Source organism: Sapajus apella, unplaced genomic scaffold (genome assembly GCF_009761245.1).
Source record: "Sapajus apella isolate SASKATOON/1434 unplaced genomic scaffold, GSC_monkey_1.0 scaffold4, whole genome shotgun sequence".
NCBI lineage: Eukaryota > Metazoa > Chordata > Mammalia > Primates > Cebidae > Sapajus > Sapajus apella.
Window position 1 is genome coordinate 11,916,244 of NW_022436944.1, and position 22,117 is coordinate 11,938,360.

General features: G+C 38.5%; 1 protein-coding gene across 1 annotated transcript in view; it reads right to left on the reverse strand.

Moving 5' to 3' along the window:
- Positions 1–21,160, reverse strand: part of TIPARP (TCDD inducible poly(ADP-ribose) polymerase) — a 32,695-nt gene extending 11,535 nt beyond the window's left edge. Inside the window, exons 1-3 of the mRNA XM_032258141.1 lie at positions 20,710–21,160; positions 16,948–17,905; positions 756–924 (exon numbers count right to left, since the gene is read on the reverse strand). Of these exons, the coding sequence (XP_032114032.1) occupies positions 756–924; positions 16,948–17,864 (1,086 nt within the window). The 5' untranslated portion in view covers positions 17,865–17,905; positions 20,710–21,160. The remainder of the gene's footprint in view (positions 1–755; positions 925–16,947; positions 17,906–20,709) is intronic.
- Positions 21,161–22,117: the final 957 nt, after the last annotated feature.

Consider the following 22,117-nt stretch of genomic DNA (forward strand, 5'->3'; position numbering starts at 1 on the left):
GTAGTCCCAGCTACACAGGAGGCTGAGGCAGGAGAATTGCCTGAACCCAGGAGGCGGAGGTTGCGGTGAGCCGAGATCGGGCCATTGCACTCCAGCCTGGGTAACAAGAGCGAAACTCCGTCTCAAAAAAATAAAAAATTAAAATTAAAATTAAAATTAAAAAAAAAAAAAAAGAAGCAAAGGAAACCATCATCATTTTAAAATCTTGCTTTGAGACTGAAGGGCTATTTTCACTATCTCAGACTAAGGATGTAAATGCACATAGGAGAAAATTTTAAATAACTGATTTCCCTGACCACAGCTCAATAAACATTATCAAGTACTTCTTCCAGAGACGTAAGAGTGATTGTTTCCACTGGGCTTCTAAAATGCCAAGTATAACACTTAATCTAATCTCCGTAAGCCCAGGAGCCAGATATAATCAAAAGTTACACCAATTCTCATCTTGTGAAAATTACTCCATAGGTGGCAACAGGTCAAAGTACTTCATCTCTATAATGTAAGATTCTGTGGAAAGAATTTTACTTAGCTAATAGTGGTATGCTATCTTTGGATTTCAAATTAATGGAAAGAAATAAATTTTAAGAAAAATAAAAAGTTTTCTTGTATCAATGAGACTCAATTTTATATTCATAAGCTCTTTGATTATATTCATAGTTCTGCCTAGTCATTGTTGTAAAGAAAGAATAAAAGAATAGAAGAAGGAAAAAATTAAATTTGAAAAATGTACTTGTCAAGAAAGAACCTGTAAATACCTCAGGATACTCTCTCCATCCAAAGTGGTCCCTACAGAAGAATTTCCAGACTGTGTGGTAAATAGAGTTGACATTGCTAGAGGGTGGTGTGGACAGCCTTCGTAGTTGGTCAAATTCAGTTGTTTCATACACATTCATGGCATTCAAATCTGCCCAAAATTCTTGACCTCTTAAAAAAAAAACAAAAACCAAAAACCTGTTAATACATTTGTAAAACAAAAATATCTAAACATCTCATTGGACATTAAAAATATATAGCATAGCCTGTCGTAGAATTCTCAAGACTTGCTTCACTTAGAGTAAAAGAATATTTATTGCTGGTTGTTTCCATAGCATCCATTTCCTATATGCCCTTTATAATCAAGACCAAAATTTCTAGGCCATGGAATTATAGTAAGATTGATTTAACCTCACAGCACCACTGGCCTAAACCAATCAAAATAAGCCCATCTTCCACTCTACAGTGGGCTGGCCTCAGCCAATCAGGGAGTCAGTTTTACTATGAAGGTATGTAGAAACTAAACATAGACAAAAGAAAATTTCTCTTGAAGCTCGGCCTTTTTTTCAGAGGCCATCAGTTTACTTGAGCCAACACAGGAATATATAGTATTGCCTGATCAAAGACAGGATAAAATAAGGGAAAAATAAAATTACTCCAGATAAAGCCAGTACTAATCCACCCAACATCAATATTATCTTTTATCCTGTGAGTAGAAAAATATTGGCAAAACATGAAGAAAAAAATCGTTTGGATTATTATGAGATTTAGCTTTGAGAATATTTTGGTCATCTTGTTATATGGTCCGCTGCTGCTGACTTTACAAATGTCTCCATACAGTTAGGAGGGAAGTCCCACTAAGTGAATCAGACTCATTTAATAAATCAATTTATAAATGGTGGTCTAATAAAAACATTTGTGTTTCCTGTTTTATAGAACTTCATGAAACATTTGAACCAATATTTCAAGTAACTGGCATAATGGTCATTGTACTCCTGTCTCTTCTTTTTTGTATATGTTTGAAAGTTACTTGAAGAAAATATAAAACATGAAATATATGATAACAGCAATAGTTACTGCAGCATAGTGTACCACAGATTTCTAAATGGATGTCTACAATACAGGAAATACTCAAGATCTAGTGGCATTCAGAAAGACTGATACACGTGAGGTCTAGGTATTGAGACAGATTTTCCCTATAATTAACTTATTTCCTGGCTGTAAATTAGGATTTTGAAAAGGGTTGTTAAATTTGATCTATGGTTGCCCACTGCACTCCAGCCTGGGCAAAAGAGTGAAACTCTGTCTTTAAAAAAAGGAGTTTGATCTATGGGTTTTGTTAGCTAGCACATTTTCCAAAATCTGCTCTTGGAATACTTGTTTTAAAAACTATTAATAGGTATTCTGTGCACAAAAGATTCTGCAGTCAAATATTTGAAAAACTGATTATACAAAGCTTAATAATTTACTTTTGACAGTCTCTCCTCAGTCCCTATGCTAAGGTAGAGACCAAAGTACTGTGATGAAGGCTAAAAAAATCCTTCTAAACCTATGACAATGTTCCTCTCTCCCTTTCCCCCGCAAATATCTAGTAACATCTCTCAATACAACTTTGGCAAACATCAGAAAAGAAAAAAATCTACTTTCCCCCCCCTTCCCCAATTTTCAAAATTTATGAATCAGTTTCTACTCCGAAAAAAAAAAAAGAAAAAAAAAACAAAACTCAGGTTACATAGCCAACTGATGATACCAAAAAGCATGGAACTTGTAAAGAGCAGTATATTCATTTAAAATTCCTACAGATCTTCCCAATAAATCCCCAATTTCTTCCTTAGAAAGAATACTAACTAGTTGGATGTGGTCTTAAAAACAACATATAATTTTAATTAAGCATGAAATAATACAATAAAATGTAGTTTAAAATAGTATTTGGCCACTGTTTTAAAATGATTTATGGTAAATAGGAATATTTAATTCAAATAGAAAAATGTTTCTGGAAAACCCTAAAAAATGAAACAAACAAAACTCCTGAAAACTAGAACTCCTATGTCTAAAACTTTGTATCAAGTTGCCTCAAGCAATATTCCTTAACTTAAGAAGAATCTGATATTATGATTAGAAAGTGAGATAAAAATCTTTCTCCCTGTTAAGACTGTTTTAAGTTTCTAAACATATTTTTCCACCTTTAAGCTTCACCCAGCAACTTTTCCCAATTATGAGTTACAAATCCTCAGTATTTCTATTTCTTAGAATAGCAGTCATTATGTTAACATGCATTATAATATAAACACCCAATGCTTTTTGCTGTTTGGTGTCAGATTTTATTCTGGACATCACTCTAGCAATTTCTGTGTAAGCCTGTATTACTGAGACTTCATAGATAACGATTTGCATGAGAAAGACATTTACAACTGCAGCTTTTGCTACATTCTCTGTGCATGTCAGTCCTTTGGGCATTATGAAGTTTCTATGACAAATCCTAATTTGCTACAATCAACTGTTCTTTGGACTGATGTATCAAAGTACTGTTTTAGCTCTATTTGGTTTTCAATATGCTTTTTCTAAACTTGACAGAGACAAAATCGCAAATTTGAAAAACATTAAACTGTCTTTTTGTAAGATTAATTTTACCACCTGCTCTCCCTTAAACAGGGAATGCTTTAAAAATCTAAACCCAAGAGGTTTTTTCCTCTACAATCTGCATCAGTATAAATGTGTGCAATATGGATGCCAAATGTTCAACAGCCACCACACTCTTCTTTATCAAACTATTGTTTCTTATTATCGGAAAGCAGTTATGAGTCATCTGTGTGTGGTAATCGTGATGGTAGGCTCTACTGCACAATACACAAAGAATTAAACAGATGTAGCCCTGTCTTCCAGGGGCTTTAAGAGAGGAATAACTCACAAAACGTAAGCCAAAGAAGCAGTACATCTGCCTATCTAAGCTCATCAGTGGCAAGTACATTCAGGAAACAAGAGGACAAAGAATAGACATGCAGCAATATGGGAGAAGAGATGGTTATTGGCATCCAATAATGGAAAAAGGTCAGGAAAATTAAGAGGTTTTACTCTTTCAATCTAAAATAACTTTCGACAAGAAAAAGAATTTTAGGAGCAGTTTAAATAACAGGAAATATCACTGGTAAGTAAAGAGTTGTAAGAACAAGGAAAAAGGGGTCTCCAAGCACTTTGCTTCTTGAAAGATGGGTGGAGACAGGATCGGTACAAGTAGTTGGAAAAGGAGACCTTCTAAACAGGGGTATCTGAGAGATGAGGAAATGAGATCCTATAAATTCTTGTAAGTGGGTAACAAGCAATGTGAGAGATGTCAGGCAATGAACTGAGGATGTTTTAAGTCCAGGGTCTCATATACTTAAGATATAAGGGTAGGAATTTATACTACTGAGCAGATGAAGTTAGAGTCAAAGCATTAAATACAGGATATTGGAAAACTGAGCAGTATATACAGATTGTTAGAAACTGAGCAAGAGAGACAGTGCTAAAGATTGGGGGTATCTTTGTAAAAGCAAGGTGCAATAATCCTTGGAGATGAGAACCCCATCAGGCCTAAAAGGCATCTCTACTGAGGGATGGTCAAAAAAAGAGTGTGAGTGATAGCCACTGCACAGTAGGATTTCTATCTTGCTACCTGTATCACATGGCTAAATTCATCAGTATTGTGTTATCTAATATATGGCCCTATCATGAACCAGAAAGGAAAAAAAACAAATGGGTGAACAGATTGCTGATTTTTGCTATTAACAGAACAATGAACTTGAACCGCTGAAATATTAACAATTCTGTTTTTGCACATTTCACCAACACATCACCACACATACTACTATAAGAATCCATATACAACACTAATTTAAAATGCTGAAAAGGACGCCCATTCTCATAATTTAGATGCTTTATAACAATGGTTTTCCTCTTCAACAAGTATCTACACATACCAATTAAGCCAACATTTTTCAACATACATTACCAATGCATAGAACACGAAAACCCACACTAAGTCAGAAAGTATGCTGCACACATCATTTAAGTATACTAATATTTTAGTATTTAAGATCCTAAAAAGAAAGTAGAAAGGACCTATGACATGAACAATAAATGGAGTTGGGATGAAAACCAGAACTAAAATAGAAAAAGATGCTAAATGAAATAGAAATGAGTAAAAACACAGCTTCTTTCTCAGATAAATAGCTCTTGAGGTTATACATTTAAGAGATCCATGAAGAATGTAACCATTTTAGGCTATTTATCTATTTATAAAGTGTTTGTAACCAAGAAGAAAATGAGACAATATTTTAAAAAGCAAAGTAATTGAAAGTAGACACATTAATTAGGTACTGGGTTCTGCTTTGGCCATAAGAAAATGAAAAAGGCAAAATGCCATGGAGCTCCAATCTAGTAGGGAAAGCAAACCCTGTAGCATAGTGTGAAATGTGACACAAAGGTGGTCAGAGGCAGACAGCCTACCTCTGCTGGGAAAGTTGTCAATAAAAGTGGTCACGGGAGTCGTCCCAGAGTGGATAAAATGTGAGTCAAATCTAGCTACCAGGCAAACAGTGGGAAGTGGGACACCAAATGCAGAGTGACTCCATGTGAAGAAGCTAACCAAGCAAGGCACACAAGAATAGTGTGCAAGAGGCACACCCAGTTCATGTGGGAGGTCAAGGTATATGTATCTATGAGAGGTAAGGGGTAAAACTGGACTGGATAAGTTGGCTAGGGCTAGATAATGAAGAACTTTGTTTCCTGGGTTAAGAATTTAGGACTTGATTCTATGGGCAGTAGGAAACACCAGTGAATTTTCAACAGGGTCCAGATTTGTCTTTATAAAGGTCACTCCAATTGTAGTGGTATAAAGAATGATTTCTTCTATGAATAAGAAGAATTATTTATTTTTGGCATTGGACAGATAGAGAAAACAATTCATCTGGTAAATATTAGGATATTCATCAATATTATTTTATGAACAGCCATCTATAGCTATTAGAACTGCACATGAGACATATGATGACAGAGGACTAAGGAGGCAATGTAGGGATGATATGAGGTATTTAAGAGTCAGAATTTAACTGCATGAAGGATAATTACATGTGGGGCAGAAGAGAGTGAAAAGAAACTAGGATGTCCCATGTTTCTGGTCTGGGTGATTGGATAATGGTGCTATTAACAAGAAATTACAAGACATACTGCATATTTAAGTGGGAAGGTAACAGAAATAAAACACAGACTCAGACATTGGCATACGTTGACTAAATGCAAAGTTTTCTGAACCCTACACTCTCTACGGTTTTAACCAGCTCAGTTAAACTTCAGAACCTTGGCTTTCTGCCTGTAAGAGTTAACTGGTTTCTACAAGCATAAGCCTGTGACCTCAAATTAATTAATACCCACCCTAATCAGGTAGACTCACCACATACAATTAGTGGGCCCTTTTATTACTATGATGTAAAGTGAAAATGTCTCCCAAAACTGAGGGTCGTAATGATAGAAGGATAAAGATTAAATGCAATTTAATTTATTGAGAGTATTGAGGTTCTGCTACTGGTTTGAGACAGTTATGACAGATGAGATATGTTTGTTGCTGCTAAAACAATTTTACAGGTGAACAAAATATAGCTGGCTTTTGATGCTAGGCTTTGATAGTTCCAGGAACTCGTTTGGCAATGCTGGAATATCTGGCAGCTTATATCCCAGCAAATATGTTACAAGGTGATGAGAAAGACATGGCATACATAATACCAACATATTTTGTGAAAACAGTGTGTAGAAAAGTATGTATTCAGAAAGCTGAATAAAAATGATATAAAAACTATCATTTATTCTGTTGCTAATTAAGATTTTTGCTGACACTGCCTCAAAATAAAGTAGTACAGGGCTGTCGGGGGGTGGGGCAATAAAACTTACTTATGAATGCTTACATCCAAAGCAACATCTTTTAATATTCACCAGAGATTAAATTTCTTTTCCTTTCTTTCTCATTTTTTTTTTTTTTTTTTTTTTTTGAGATAGGGTCTCCTGTCACTCGGGCTCAAGTGCAGTGTTGCCATCTAGGCTCATTGCCACCTTGACCTCCCTTGCTTAAACTATTTTCCCACTTCAGTGTCCTCAGCAGCTGCGACTATAGGCATGCTCCACCATCATCTGCTGATTTTTGTATTTTTCTGTAGAGACAGGGTTTCGCCATGTTGCCCAGGCTGGTCTCAAGTGATCATTCTGCCTTGGCCTTCCAAAATGCTAGGATTACAGGCATGAGCTACTGTGCCCAGCCTCAGAGGTTAAATTCTATACTTAATTACACTATGACACTGTAAAACTATTAACATAAAACTCGGATCATGGATTTATCTAAATACCTCAAATGATTTTTGAGTAGGTAAAAGTGTTCCCCACCTTAAGATACAATGCATTTCTCAGGATCACTTCTTTAAGAAGTGATCATTAGGCAAAATTCTATGTTGCTGCTCCCTTGGTACCTCCTGAGACATCTTGGAAATTCTTGCTTCCAAGAAGGCAGCAAGTTAGTGAGAAGAATGCTGTCTGAATTCACATTTATCTGTGTGCCAAACCTCATGTCTGATTCACAAATTGTTAGACATCTGTAGTCTCAAAAGTCATTCTAAGCCAGGCGTGGTGGCTCATGCCTGTAATGCTAGCACTTTGGGAGGCCAAGGCGGGTAGATCATGAGGTCAGGAAATCAAGACCATCCTGGCTAACACCGTGAAACCCCGCCTCTACTAAAAATACAAAAAATTAGCCAGGCGTGGTGGCACGCACCTGTGGTCCCAGCTACTCGGGAGGCTGAGGCAGGAGAATCACTTGGACCCGGGAGGCAGAGGTTGTGGTGAGCTGAGATCACAACATTGCAGTCCAGCCTGGACAAGAGTGAGACTTCGTCTCCAAAAAAAAAAAAAAGTCATTCTAGATGTGAACCCCGTGAAATGAAAAAGAGAGGATAAGAGATAGGAGAAGAAAGAGGCAGGTAAATTTCCTAAATGAAAAGATAATATGTTTTTAAGCTTTTCAGCTGTATATTCTCCAAAAGTATATGGGGAACTAAACAAACATAACACAGTTTATTCTCAAAACACATTGATACTAAGACATGACCATTTGAATACATATAGATGTTTGTTAAACCCCTAATAAATAACACTATACAATGAAGTCCACTGGCCCCAGTGCACCCACTAAAAGCAAATTACAATATCTACTGAAGGAAAAGAACCTATTAAAATACTTTTTTTTTCCATTTATTTATTTTATTGCATTTTAGGTTTTGGGGTACATGTGAAGAACATGCAAGATTGTTGCATAGGTACACACGTGGCAGTGTGATTTGCTGCCTTCCTCCCCATCACCTACATCTGGCATCTCTCCCCTTGCTATCTCTCCCCAGCTCCCCACCCCACACCGTCCCTCCCCTATTTCCCCCCAACTGACCCCAGTGTGTAGTACTCCCCTTCCTGTGTCCATGTGTTCTCATTGTTCAACACCCGCCCGAGTGAGAACATGCGGTGTTTGATCTTCTGCTCTTCTGTCAGTTTGCTGAGAATGATGGTACGCTGACTTTTTTCATTGTTTGTTTGTTATTACAAAACTACGAATCAACGAACACAAAAAGACTTTCCAGTAAGATATGGATAAGTCTAAAATATTTCATAAATAAAAATTCTACTTATGAGATCAGAAGATCTCACTGCTATTATAATGGTGCGGGATTAAATTTTTGCACCCAGCAGGTACCAGAAATGTCGTAAAAGCCTTAACTTTTATTCAAGATCAGTCACATGTCCTGGGATCACAGAAGGTACTATACGTGAGACATACTTCTCAACCATGGCCTGATAAGAAAGTGAAACTTAATTTCTATAAGAATAGCTGGGATAGAAGGCACAGGCTAGTTTTTAAAATAGTAGCATGCTTTATACTACCTTAAATTATACAATCACTGATTTTTGTAAAGAAGAGTAGATATCTCCTCTGTTAAGAAAAATATTTTTAAAACTGAGAGGTTTCTATCTTATCTCAAAGTAAACAATAAAAAATGTCTCCCATGTATTCACGGCACAAATACTGGTCAATTCAATATTTTGGATATAGAATTTGACATCCCTTAAAAAAGGATAAAATAAATTTATCAAATTTTTCTACATAAATGTAAAATAATACTATAAATGACAAAATTACTTAAGTTGCTTTCAAATAATCTCAATTCAGCACTCATTTACATATAAATGAAATACTAGTTATTGTTATCATAAAAATATTTTCTAATAATGCCTAGTAAGATATAAACTATTAGCTAATTTATTTCTGCTTTAACTTTTAAATTACAAATGATCGCCACAAAAAGGTTTTTATTCAGAATTTCCTATTATTTAGCTTTGTTTTTTCCCCAATTAGTTCAGATGAACTAATCAATGAATTAGAAATATACTCATTGATGACTTTTATGTATTTGATGCTAAGAACCCAGAGATGAGTAAGCAGCTTTCAGCAGACTAGAGATCTGAATGCATACAAGTAAACTATACAGAGAATTCATTACTTTGATAGCTCTTTAAACAAATTTCTGGAGAAAAAGACTTCCTATAGAAAAGACAAAGAGTCTTTTTATTGTCTAGATTTTATAAACTATGATAACAATACCTTTCAACATACTCTTAAATTGGTAACTTTTTCTGAGGGAGTTGGATTCTACAAAGCCGAATTTCTCTGATAGATTCAATTTTATCAATTAGTTAAGACAGTCGAGTAACAAATTTGTAGAACACTTTACGTAATGCTTCTGATGTCTGCCAGCATTTGGATAATCCAAATGTCAGAAAGCAAGCAAGCAAAGTTCCTTTCTGTTTCACATACTCTGCCCAGAATCAAGGATGTCTTTCTTTTGTTAGGATGAATAATTAAACTTAGAAGGCAAACCCAGTGTTTCTCCTGTGCTAATTTTTACTCTCTAAATGCCTGGAAGTGAAAGAGCTAAGCCAGGTGACAGTCAAAAACCAAAGACCAACCACATCAGGAAATTATTTAGAGTATTTTGTGCCATTTGCCCTCTCTACAATCTGATCAGCTGAAGGAACGGTGAAATCACAGGGTGCATGCAAGATTCTGAAAGCACATGCACTACTGCAAGCAAAGTTCACCCTTTGGTCCCCACCCTTCCCATTCTTCACTGACTATTCAAGTGCTGGTGAATATTTAGTCCAAAGATGATTACCCAAACTCTCTGGCTATGTCATGTTAAGTGGGACAATTTAAGAATCCTCCAATTAGTTCAAAAAGAAAAAAAAAGCTAATGTAATGAACAGAAATTCTTGTAAGTGTAGCTTAAACATATTTTCCAATGATTACAAGAAGTACTATGTTTCGTCTTAAGATTATTCACAAATCCTTCCTTATACTTAGAAGCAACAACACCAAAACAGAGGACTTCAATTTGCATAAAGAATACAAATTTACTGAACTCTTCCTCAGACAACTTAGTTATAGGAGATTCTCATACACTCCTTACACAATTTTTTGTGGTACACATACTTGAAAGCCACTGGTTTCTATAGAAGGTTAAAAGGAATAGTGGCTCTAGCATTCTCACTTTTGTAAGAGCTTATCCTTTCATTGTGATGACCATGCAAAGGTTCTTCACTGGTCAAATGGGTGTTACCAGCGAGTAAACAGCATAGAGCAAGAAAGATCCGGGAGACAGACACATTTTGTTGTGTGGAAATGGCAAATAGGATTGCTTAGTTAACTCTCTTCTATGCTTGCCTTAGTAACAGTGACTAGCTGGGTCAGCAAGGGAAAATTGGAAGTTTCACAAATGATAATCTGAAGTTTATTAATGTCATCAACTTCTAAAATTTGAGATTCTAAATACAGAATTGATTATATTTAGCTTAAGTCTGCAATACTGTTCTCTTCACACATTGAATGTAAATCTTCACAAACAGAATTTATCTTACATAAAATCCTTAATTTTCAAAAATTTCAAAATGTATTCCAAAACCTACCACTTGTAACTTCAAATTCCCTGTTAACAAGGAATTATCTATATTAAAAATTTAAAGCTTTCAGTTACTGTTTCAGGGATTGGACTGGTTTAGGTTTAACGGTTGAAGGAAGAAATTTTAAATTGGGGTGAGTCTGTGTGCAGTATAATTCTCAGTCCCTAGAAAGCACTGTGATAAACAATATATAAATATAAAAATAAGCCCTATTTAGTTTTGTTAAAGAAATTCCTTCATATCTAAAATGTGGCTTGTCTGCTCCTAGAAATGGTGAACTTCAGAAGTATTTTATTCCTTGTACAGTTTGTGTTTAAGGTATTGCAAAGTAGAGGAAAAACCAAGATTTGTTTTTTCCTTTGCAAAAAAAAAAAAAAAAAATGATATACACATGTACTAAGTTTTCCTTCTACAAAAAGGCAACTGCAACTCACAAATTGGAGACTGATAATTATTAAAGGTTGTTGACCAAGGCTAAGAGGACTTAAGGTCCTTATTTAAATGCAGTCTAGAATCATCACCATCAGACAGAGGATACAGAATCTGGCCGTCTCGAATCAGGAAATAATAAATAAAAACAAAAGAGACCATGGGAAGAAAGTCAGAATCTCAAATGGCTATATTTTTGTAGCATTCCTTGAGTAGTCAAGGTTTCTAAGGACTACATACTGCTTTACCCTTTAGGAATAGCACCGAAACCCAGAATAAAACTGAGGATCACTGACCATGATTAGAAATACACAGAAGAACTTATCAAGTTTATCTTTGCTTTATGGCAGATTGTAAATCTATGATCTAGAAATTCTAGTATAATAGGAAATAGATTTACAGGGACACATCAGAGTTACCAGTCAAAAGTAGTGTTTTTTTCATGCCCACTATATCACTTTGTGTAGAATAAAGCTTTAAAAGCTGAATAATTACTACTACAAATTGAGCACCCCAAATCTGAAAATCAGAAATGCTTCAAACCCAAAACTTTCTGAGCACCCAGATGATACCCAAATGCTCACTGGAGCATTTACGATTTCAGATGCTTAACCGGGGTACTACACAAATATTCCAAAATCTAAAATCTGAAACACTTGGTCTCCAAGAATTTTGGGTAAGGGATATTCAACTCGTATTCCTTTTTTCTTACTTACAATAAAAAGTAAGAGCTTTGGATTCAACTTAATGATAAAACACATACTGTATCATGTCATATTTTTAGGGAATGCCACATAACTTTATATCCTATTTCCTCTAACTGATTTAAAAGTTATAAATCTTTTTGGCAAGGTTCATTTTAATTACCATAAATACATCAGGAAAAGAATGACCCCACCTGAAGCCAGGTGACAGCTGCTTCAAAAAGTCTGATCTGCTTGATGAAAAACCAGAAAGGGAATAAATGAATGATTGCTACTGATTCCCATGATAGCTCTACACACATCCAGTAACTTCTCTGGATTAGTATAGATAGAAGCCAATTAGTTTTATTTCATATGTAAATAGTAGCATAAAGAAGTACACAAAATAATTCATTGGATTGCTTTATCCTAAAGCACAAGACACACATTTTCAAAGTCACTTCAAACACAGTTCTTGCTTATGGGGCTCTCTCTTTCTCTTAGGCAGGAATTTTTAAAATAAATTTAAACTCATCCAGCTGTGTATATTCAAGAAATACCAAAAAGTCACAAGGCATAGTAAGTTTCAGCTGTTCTCCTCTCTCCCGTGTTATCAATAACACATAATGAGTTAGTTCATACATCATCACAGCTGTGCATGCCAAAGCTAACTTGGCTAATTTAACTACTCCAGTAAAGTTCAGTCAGGAGCTTGCTCTGGTTTAGCTAATTCACTATGCAAGTCATACAGGGACTATAACAGTATATGTTTTTTATGATCATTAATATACAATTCTCTTTATAAAGAGTTTCTGTGAAGTCATCTAATGATGTTGCCCCTTGGGCAGATTTTAAAAATAAAGACTTCCAAGGGCAATTAGCAATCAAAATCACTCAGCAACTACAACTATGACAACACTCTAGCCTTAAGCTTTAAAGCAAGTAAAACTCCCTTTTTTATCAATAAGCATTAATCCCAAAAGAAAAAAACCCTGTCCTCTGAAAAAAACTAATAGTGGATTCTGGGTTTGCAACTTTCCATCTTCTTCTGCACCCCCGCTCTCTTTCAATAAATTCAGAATTAGAAATAATCATTAATCATATGTGCACCTGCAGGTAGCCTCCAAAATAAGGTTTGCAGTGTGTCCCTTCTTGATGGGTGAAGAAAATTGTTCTGGCACTATTTAAAATGGATATGATGTGAAACTAATGGTGATCTTGTCTGCCAAAGAGAGATTTGCACAACCTCCATAATTTCAATTACCCACAACAATACTCCACGCAGTGTGCAAGGCTCTTTTAAAACTGCTTAGTTCTGCCATCCCATGTTATCGTCTACTAAGGATGAGTGCCTGCACTGTTTGAGACTGTGTTTTCTTTATTGAAAACACAACACTCAATGTTATTTTCTCAACTGCATATTTGGAATTTGGAAATTCTCCAAGGCTCATCTTGTGCAAAAAAGAAGCCTTAGCATCTATATCTGGGAAGTTCATACACACTAGTATTCAGTTGATGTTGGTAATAAACATTTGTAGATGTACAAAAGAATGGAAGCAAAGTGGGATTACATCATAATTTCATTTCAAGGAATCAAATAAGCATGTATTATTGAAAGCCTTTTTTAACGTGTTTTTAGTACCTAAGCATCTTGACTATAAAGTTAGAAAGGTCCTGTGAACTTATCCAGCTAGTTTAACTTCCTTTCCAATTTCATTCCTGAGAACAAAATGAACACTACACATCTAATTTAGATTTAGGCATTAAATCTAATACATTTGCAAAGCAAAATAAAAAATTTTATCTGTACAGTTCGAAACTATGAACTTTTGTCTCTGCTAGATACCCAGAATTATGAACTTTCCTTAAGTATCACACAATTAAGATGTTATGGATATAGAAAATAATGATTTACCAAGCCATATAAACTACTGAAAACTGTGGGATAAACAACTGGCATTCATTATTCATTACTTCTGAATCCAAAGGCTGCTGGTTCCAACTTGGACATATACACAGCTGAACACACACTTCCTGGTTATGTGCAATCTGCACAGATAGACCAGCTTTACAGGCCTGACCACAGAGATTAATAGCTTTAGCCAAATAATGTGGTAACCATGTGAACCTGGGCTGCTCCAGCTTGTTTGTGAATCTCTCAGCAAGGCTCAACATGCCGTTATCTGCATCTTGTTGCCAGGAAACACAACATCGCTTTGGAATACAAGGAAAACCAGGTTGCAATGACCACAGGTCAACTTCCCAAAAGCCTAACTTTTGACACTTAGCTATCTACTATACTACAACATTTCTTCCTGTAATCTTCAGAGAACTTCACTTTACTAGTAATTTAACAGTTAATACTTTTTTGCTATTTTCCCAGGATAGGACTACTTATTACCACTAACAATGTAGTAGGAGCAATGGTAATTATAATAATTCACTCATACTTTTCTTCTCCCAAGTGTCAGATTAGTTTACTTCACTAAAACTGATTCAGAAGTCAAGCACCCATTGCAACTACCTCATAATACAACAATGCATGCTTATGGGCCCGTATTTATGTCTACTCTTAAGTAAAATAATCTTACCAAAGGATAAAAAAATACCCATATGCTCCTGACCTAAGAGTTCCTGGATTTTCTGGGATCAAAATGATTGTCTTGCCTTGTTCTCATGGTAACAGAATGTCATGTGTTGGCCAGTAATCCTGCTAGTTTCTTCCTGACCAATTCAAACAGATAGAAACTTAATGTACCAAGATGCTGAAGTACTCAGCAGACTGGAAATTTGCTTCATGAGGGTGAAGTGGGAGCCACTGTTCTGCAGAGTTTTGCAATCTAGAGACAGAAGGATTAGAGTGGCTTTGAGAGTATATAAAATTAATTACCCTTGACATAGCAATTAGAATTGCTAGTTCATGGGCAACAGAGATTTCGGACAATACCTTATAAAAAGATTTTTAAAATAAGATGGAAAAACATTATTTCTTCCAATGCTGGCTTAAAAAATAAGTTAAAAGTACTTAGCTGTATAAGATTTTCACTACCGAAGCAAGGTATCATCTTGAGTGTAATATATTATCAAGATAATACATTTATAGTCAGGCATACTACACTCTTGATATGACCTGTTTTATCTCATTGAGTCTTCTATGTAATACTTTGGAATTTGGGCATTATACTGTTTCTCTTCTTGTTCCACACTTCCCTTTTGAAACACAAGATGTTCTAGTCTCATGATAATTCAGTTGCTAAAAAGACACATGGATTTCTGCACTATATAACTGAAATAGTAAAATTATTAAAAGACAACCATTTACCCATTACTGAATGGGAACAAGATAAGTTAAAAAAGAGAGAGAGAAAGAGAGAGAGAGATCAAGTTTCTGTAATGCCAACAATGCTCTAGCACCAGTCAGAATTCAGAAGGTTGACATGAAGACTACCAAAATCAGACAACTTGGAAATGGTTTACTTCCACCATTTGCTGACTCTCTAGATACTTGGGTAGTGTAAACCAACATATCTGTTGGTTTACAAATATGACTCTCAAAGAAGATTTTTCTCCCGGATTTCTGGGATGGTATATTCAGTGTATTCCCCCACCCAATATGGGTCATGCATCTCAGTACTACACCAGGCCGCTCATTATCTATGAAGCTGTTAGGTTGTCCTCATGGCCTTCCTAGTCAGGGAGCATGGACAGAAGTCCTCTTATCTCCCTTTTAATTTTAATCCTTACTCTTGGTCATACACAAATAGCTATAACACCATACAATTTAACTACTTCTATGCTACAGGAGAAATAACTTAGAGACACAAAGATTAATGCTTATTATATAGCTGTTTTTGCACTAGCAACTTTATATCATTTTCTTCATTATTGTTTGAGTAATAAACATACCTGTTAACATAAATTCGTCCCTTTACTGATTGTTAAAGGACTCTTCCAGGTTTTAAAAAAATACCCTAAATTGCGGAAAAATTTATTTTATCTATAATAGAAACTTAATGGTAAAAGCTTCAAGGAAACTAATAAAAGATCCAGAGGTATGGGAGGAACTTCTGAATCATTCACAGAAAAGATGCTTATACCATTCAAAATGAAGAGGGCCACAAACATCTCTCAACAATACTATTTTTCTTTAAAAAATATGAGCTACTCAATATGCAGAGCTTCAAAATTAGATAAATTAGGTGTTCATTATTTATGTTATAGTAAGATTTGCCAGACTTTCTTTCAAAATCCAGCTTTCCTTGTATGATTAAAGTTTAAAGAAGAATTCAGATGTGGAAATATCAGTTCCCTGCCAGTGAATACTGCTTAGACATCTATACTAAAAGAACTGAGCTATGTATATAACACATCTTGCATACCAAAACCCAAGGATTATTGTTTGAATAATAAACATACCTATTAACATAAATTCGTCCCTTCACTGATTGTTAAAGGACACTTCCAGGTTTTAAAAAAATACCCTAAATTGTGGAAAAATTTATTTTATCTATAATAGAAACTTAATGGTAAAAGCTTCAAGGAAATTAATAAAAGATCCAGAGGTATGGGAGGAACTTCTGAATCATTCACAGAAAAGATGCTTATACCATTCAAAATGAAGAGGGCCACAAACATCTCTCAACAATACTATTTTTCTTTAAAAAATAAGAGCTACTCAATATGCAGAGCTTTAAAATTAGGTAAATTAGGTGTTCATTACGTTATAGTAAGATTCGCCAGACTTTCTTTCAAAACCCAGCTTTCCTTGTATGATTAAAGCAGTATTTTATTCACAGTATTCAATGTATATGCAATTTCTCAGTCACACACACATTGAACTGAGTGGCATATGAACTGTTCAAATCATAAAACCTTCATTGTCTGGTTAATAGCCTGCATTCACCCACCATGAAAAATCAGGATAGCACAGTCAAAAGAATAATAGTGGAAAAGAAGAAAACCTGTTACTACTGAAAGAAACCACCCTACTAAGCTTATAGCTTCTTTACCTTCTCTATAGCATTTAACAACAGTTCTACAAGTTGTTATAAATACATACCCATACTTCATTCTCATTCTATCATTTTCTGGGTTACAGTAAAATCTTTCCAAGTGCTCCTGAGAATCATTGAATACACTCTGCCACTTTTGAGTAGTTGTCCTTTTGATCTGCCAATGATATGGCAAGACGGTGTGGTGCTTTAAACAATCCCTGCCATAAATACAAGTGCCTTGCAGAAAGTCCATGCAAATTTCAATTCCATTCTCTTGGTGAGTGTGGTACTGCAACTGGTTCACCAGCTCAAACACGAGGTCAAGGGAAGCCTCTTCACTTTTGTCCTGGAAGAGCTCAGTACTCAGCTTATCACTGGTGTCCAAAATATACTGGATTGTAAAACTGTTATCTTGGAAAACCCCTGGAACATAATCTATTACTTTGTCTAAGCAGTCAGGACTAGTAGGAACATCACTTGAAACTGGGTGCAAGAGATCAGTCTGAAAGTGCCCTGGTGTAGAATCTGCCACTGTCCCACTTATGGTTTCTGGTGGAAAGCTGTGATCTTGGATTGGAACCACTTGTTCTGGAGCATCAGCGGAAGGATGGGCTCCTGGTATCTGGTCCCCAACATTTGTCCTATCAGGAATCAGAACAGACATATTGTTTTCTGCTGGTGGGCATGATGAATTGATTTCCATGGCTTTTTTCATCATAGGTTCATGTAAGCTGTTCTCATCTGTACTCTGGTTCCTGGATCTAAAAACCCCATCAAGTGAGCCAGATTCTAGAAGAGTGTTTAATATTGGCCTCAAAGACCTCAGGGTTCCAGTTCCCAATCTTTTCTGATCCTTTTTCTTAAAACAAGTCTTCAATGGAGTGATCTTCTCAGAGAGTCTCATTTGGCATGAAAAGTCATCAGGAGGAGAGGGAGGCTGCACTACACAGTCTGGCTCAGGTTCGGTGGTTTCCATTTCCATGACGTGGATTAGCTCCAACTGCTCCTCAGAGTCTAAAAATCCTATGAGGAAAGAAAGGAATATGATCATTTACAAACTGACAGTAACTGGATTTCATTCATTCATTAAAATATTTTCTTTTTGTCCTGACTACCTGAAACCATTCCACTTATACTATATTTAGTGTTTACAGGTCAATTTTAAATTTTATTGAGAAATTAAGGCTCCAAAGCACCCAAGGCCATTCAAAAGCACAAAGCAGGTAAAAGTAGAAGAGTGTTTCAACAGGCCATTGGCATGCATTTGTGGACTTAATACACAAGAGTTTGCAGTTCTGCTGGGGTATGAATTTTTATTGTAAGGCTAGAGTGGGATGGGAAATGGGAGGTAGAAATAACTGTCTAGATGATGAAAGCAGGGAAACCACATCTCCACTCAGCTTTGCAGTTCTCTTCACAGTTGTTTATGTATCACCTATCTCATCAGTTGACAAAAAGTTTCTTTAAAAGTTCATGAAATGAAAGATAAGCTTCAAACTGAAATAGTGAGTGAATTTAAGTGTGTAAGGCTATACACAAGAAACAGGGGCTCTCAATTGAAATGTTATATGGGAGAAAGCCAGGAGTCTGTTAAGCATTTCTATATTCAGAAAATTCTATAATATACTACCCAAAAATGTTAAGAGTCTACTTTTGCAACCCCCAAAAGCATTTGATGGAATACCAGAGTGTGTTTAGTAAGAGAGGCCACATCAGCAACAAACACTGCACACTGTGTCAGAAAACAAGCACAACTTGGTAACACAGAAAGAGCTTCCTAGTTCTTGTCTTCAGAAAAGTTACATATATACATTTTTTAAAAAGCAAATGATGGCATGTTATTAAAAAATAAAACAATATAAACACATGCCAAATTTCAGATTCCTAATCAACTACTGAAAGAGACGAAAAAGTCCTATCTTCCAAGAATCAGAGTCCTTGAAAAAACTGAATTTGAAAACATTTTCCGAGACGGTGCCAAGTGAGAAAGGAATGGTGATGAGCAATTAATCCTCTTCTCTCTTGTCCAACAGACTGAAAGAGATCTGTGACGCAAGGGCCCATGACTTAATCAAATATGCATCCTAGGTGCCTAGTAAAGTGCCCACCACAATGCACACAGCTGGTGTTTCATACACATTTTGTTGGCTGAATTAGTTAAGCACATATTAAATGCTTAGTTCTTTGTTGTTGGTCAACAAAAGATAAAATTGAGTCCCCCAAAAATGAATATTAAAAATCTATTTGGAGAGTTATAATCTATGTGTAAGAAGTGCATCAAATTCAGAAAAGTAAAATACAAAGCCTAGTTTATAACAAAGTGTTAAGTGTACATGGTAAGTACAAAAGGAAAAGGTAGAAAAAGGAGAGTTTATTGTGAGCTTGGCATTGTTATGGAAAGCTTCACGAAGAAGGAGGGATCTGACGTGAGACATAAATCAACTGGAAAGCAGCCAAGCCAGGCGTTATTATTCATCATTCGGTGCTATTGCCTCAAGGCACAATTGGCACAGATTGTGGTATTCCCTCTCCACCATACCAAACTGGCCTGTGCTTTCCCCACGCGCACTCACTCAGACCACTCCTATCAAACCCAATCAAGGCAAAATAGACACTAAATCAATTTCATTTATATGCGTGTCTGCGCGTACACACGCAAGCAAGCGCGCAACTTTGCCTATTATTGCCCTTCATCAAACTCGGAAACAAAACTGGGCGGGCAGAGAACTAGAGGAGTGGCTGGAGTGGGGAAGCGACTAGAACGTAGTTCCTCAATTAGTTTTCGTAACAGAAAAATAAAGATGAGGACACATCCTCCGGTCTCCAGCGGCAGGCGACACACCGCGACTCCCCTCACCTCCTGACGCCGGGGTTCTCCGGCACTCCCGGCTGACTGCCCTTCGCAAAGAAACCGCCGCTCCTAAGCCTGCCAGCCAGCAGCCGCGCGACACCCCGGCGCCGACCGAGCCCGGGTCCGAGCGACGCCTCCTGCCGGCCGCGGCGGTCTGCTCAGCTCCTGGTCCCGGGCCGCGCCAACTCCGTGCAGCGCAGCTGAGGCGCCGCCCGGCTCTGCAATTCCGGGTGTTCCCGGGCGTCCCCGCCCCCGCCTTCCCCTCAGCAGGCGTCGGGGCGCCCCTCAACCCCTGTCCAGCCTCCTCCTGACCAACGACTCGCCCCGGCTTCCCTGCATCCCAGAAGCCACTCGCGGCACCTTTCCCTTTAATTCTTCTTTACCTCCTCAGCCCACCTCCCAAGGAGGTCCAACGGGTCTTGAGGGCTCGCAAAACTGAGCCGCGAAGCGTGGGGGAAACGCGGCTGACGCTTCCCGCGGCGGCTGGGAGGAAGGCGAAGACTTGTGCGCTTTCAAAGTTAACGTGAAAATAGCTTCCAAACTTCTGGGCTGCAGCCCGAAACGCGGGGTAGCGGGAAGGCTCCCGCAGCCGCTGTGCCCTCCCCTCGGGTCTGGAAAGGACTCCTCAGCGTCTCAGAGCACCCGGGGTCGGCCCGCGGGAAAGGCCACATAGACGCACCCCCGCCCTGACGAACTGGGAAGGGGCAGGCGCCGGCGACCCCAACTAAATCCTTCAGCGTCTCGGTCTGATGTATACACCTGCCAGAGGCTCCAAGTGCCTAATAAGTGTAAGCCAATTCCATCCTGATGCTGACAGGATCCGAGTGAATTCGGTACAAAGGGCAGTCTCAAAATCAATCACCCCGATCCGCGACAGCCCAGCACACTCCTGGCGAGGGGCCGGGGCCGCGAGGCCGGCGCTCGCATTCCCCGCTAGCGTCCCTCAGCCCCTCAGTGCCCACCCGGAGCCCTTTACCTGAACGAGAGTCTGAGAGAACGGACGACTGGAGCCGAGTCGAAAGCAGCGTCCGCGCCAGGGGTCAGCGCCGAGGGCGGGAGCCGGCGTCTAGGGATCACAGAGCGGCGACGCGGCGAGCCGCGCACGGGCCATTCCGCCGCCGCGAACGCAGAAAGCCTCGACCGCGCTCTGAGTCCAGCCAGCTCGCCTGTCACCTCGATCTCTGCTTTTAGGGCTTCCGGTCGCCGCCTCCCGACGGCCCCGTCGCGGAGGCGGAGCCTGGGCGGTCGGAGGGGGATGGGGTGGGCTGAGGAGGCCGGGCGCTCAGTGGGTGCCGGGAAGAAGACCCGCCCCCCTGCACGCGCGTGCGCGCTCGTTCGAGGAGAGGCTCGCTGGCTGTGTGTGGTGGACCTGTGCTCCCGCGAGGGGGCGTGTCTTTTCTCTGGCCGGCAGGGTCCCTGCGGGTCCGCGTCTACACGCGGCTGTGAGGAAGGAAAACGCGTGCTGCGTGGGGCGGGCTCCACCTGCCTGCGGACAGATAGAGGGTCACTTTGTTCCGAGGAGACTCAGGCACTCGAGGGAGGATGTGAAACGGAACAACCCGTTTCGGTGCGGTTGGCTTTGTTTACTTGCCTCCTCCCCAGACGCCTCCAGCCCCTGAGGCCGGCGCACCCTGTGAGGAAGCAAGAGGCCGCGTCCGCAGCCGCCGCCACCACCAGACGAGGTAGCCCGTCCCGCGGGGGACAGGCGGGACGGGCTGCTCACCTGCAGGGGCCGACTGTTTCGTGGGCCTCGTACGCCACCTTGCAGAAGGGAAACCTAGCTCCGAGGTTTTGACGTTAGAAGCGCATTTACTTGTGTTTTAAAGCCCACAAACGCCTTAGTGACTAATTTATTCTTTCAGCAAATGTCTGTCAGAGCGCCTATTACGTGCCAGGCATGTAGCCTTGACTTCATTTTTGTCCTCGTGGAGCTTGCAGAGCACCGTGTACTCACCTCTGAAATACACACCACGTACGGAATGGCCATATTTTCTGGGCTGTAAAATACTTTGAATTGTGACTCCATATATTGAATCGATTTTCAGTGGTGAGAAAAGAAACAATACATTGAGTTCTTATAATTCATATATATGAAAAAAAGTGCTGGTAATTCCAGACATGGAAGTCAGTAAAACTAGGAGCTAAGAGGGAAAAATCATAGACGTTATGATTCTAAGCCTTTGTTAAACTGTTCTAAACCAGACTAGGTAAGCACACCAGCAAAGAATAGATTAAGGGTGTTACCTTTCAGCAGCTTATTTCAGATTGCATCAACGCAGGGCCATTAAACTACAGTGAGAATGATATGGGCGGACTTCAGAGGACAATAGGTAAAAGATGAAAATCTTTACTTTTAAAATCTTATTGAGACAAGATCTTGGTCT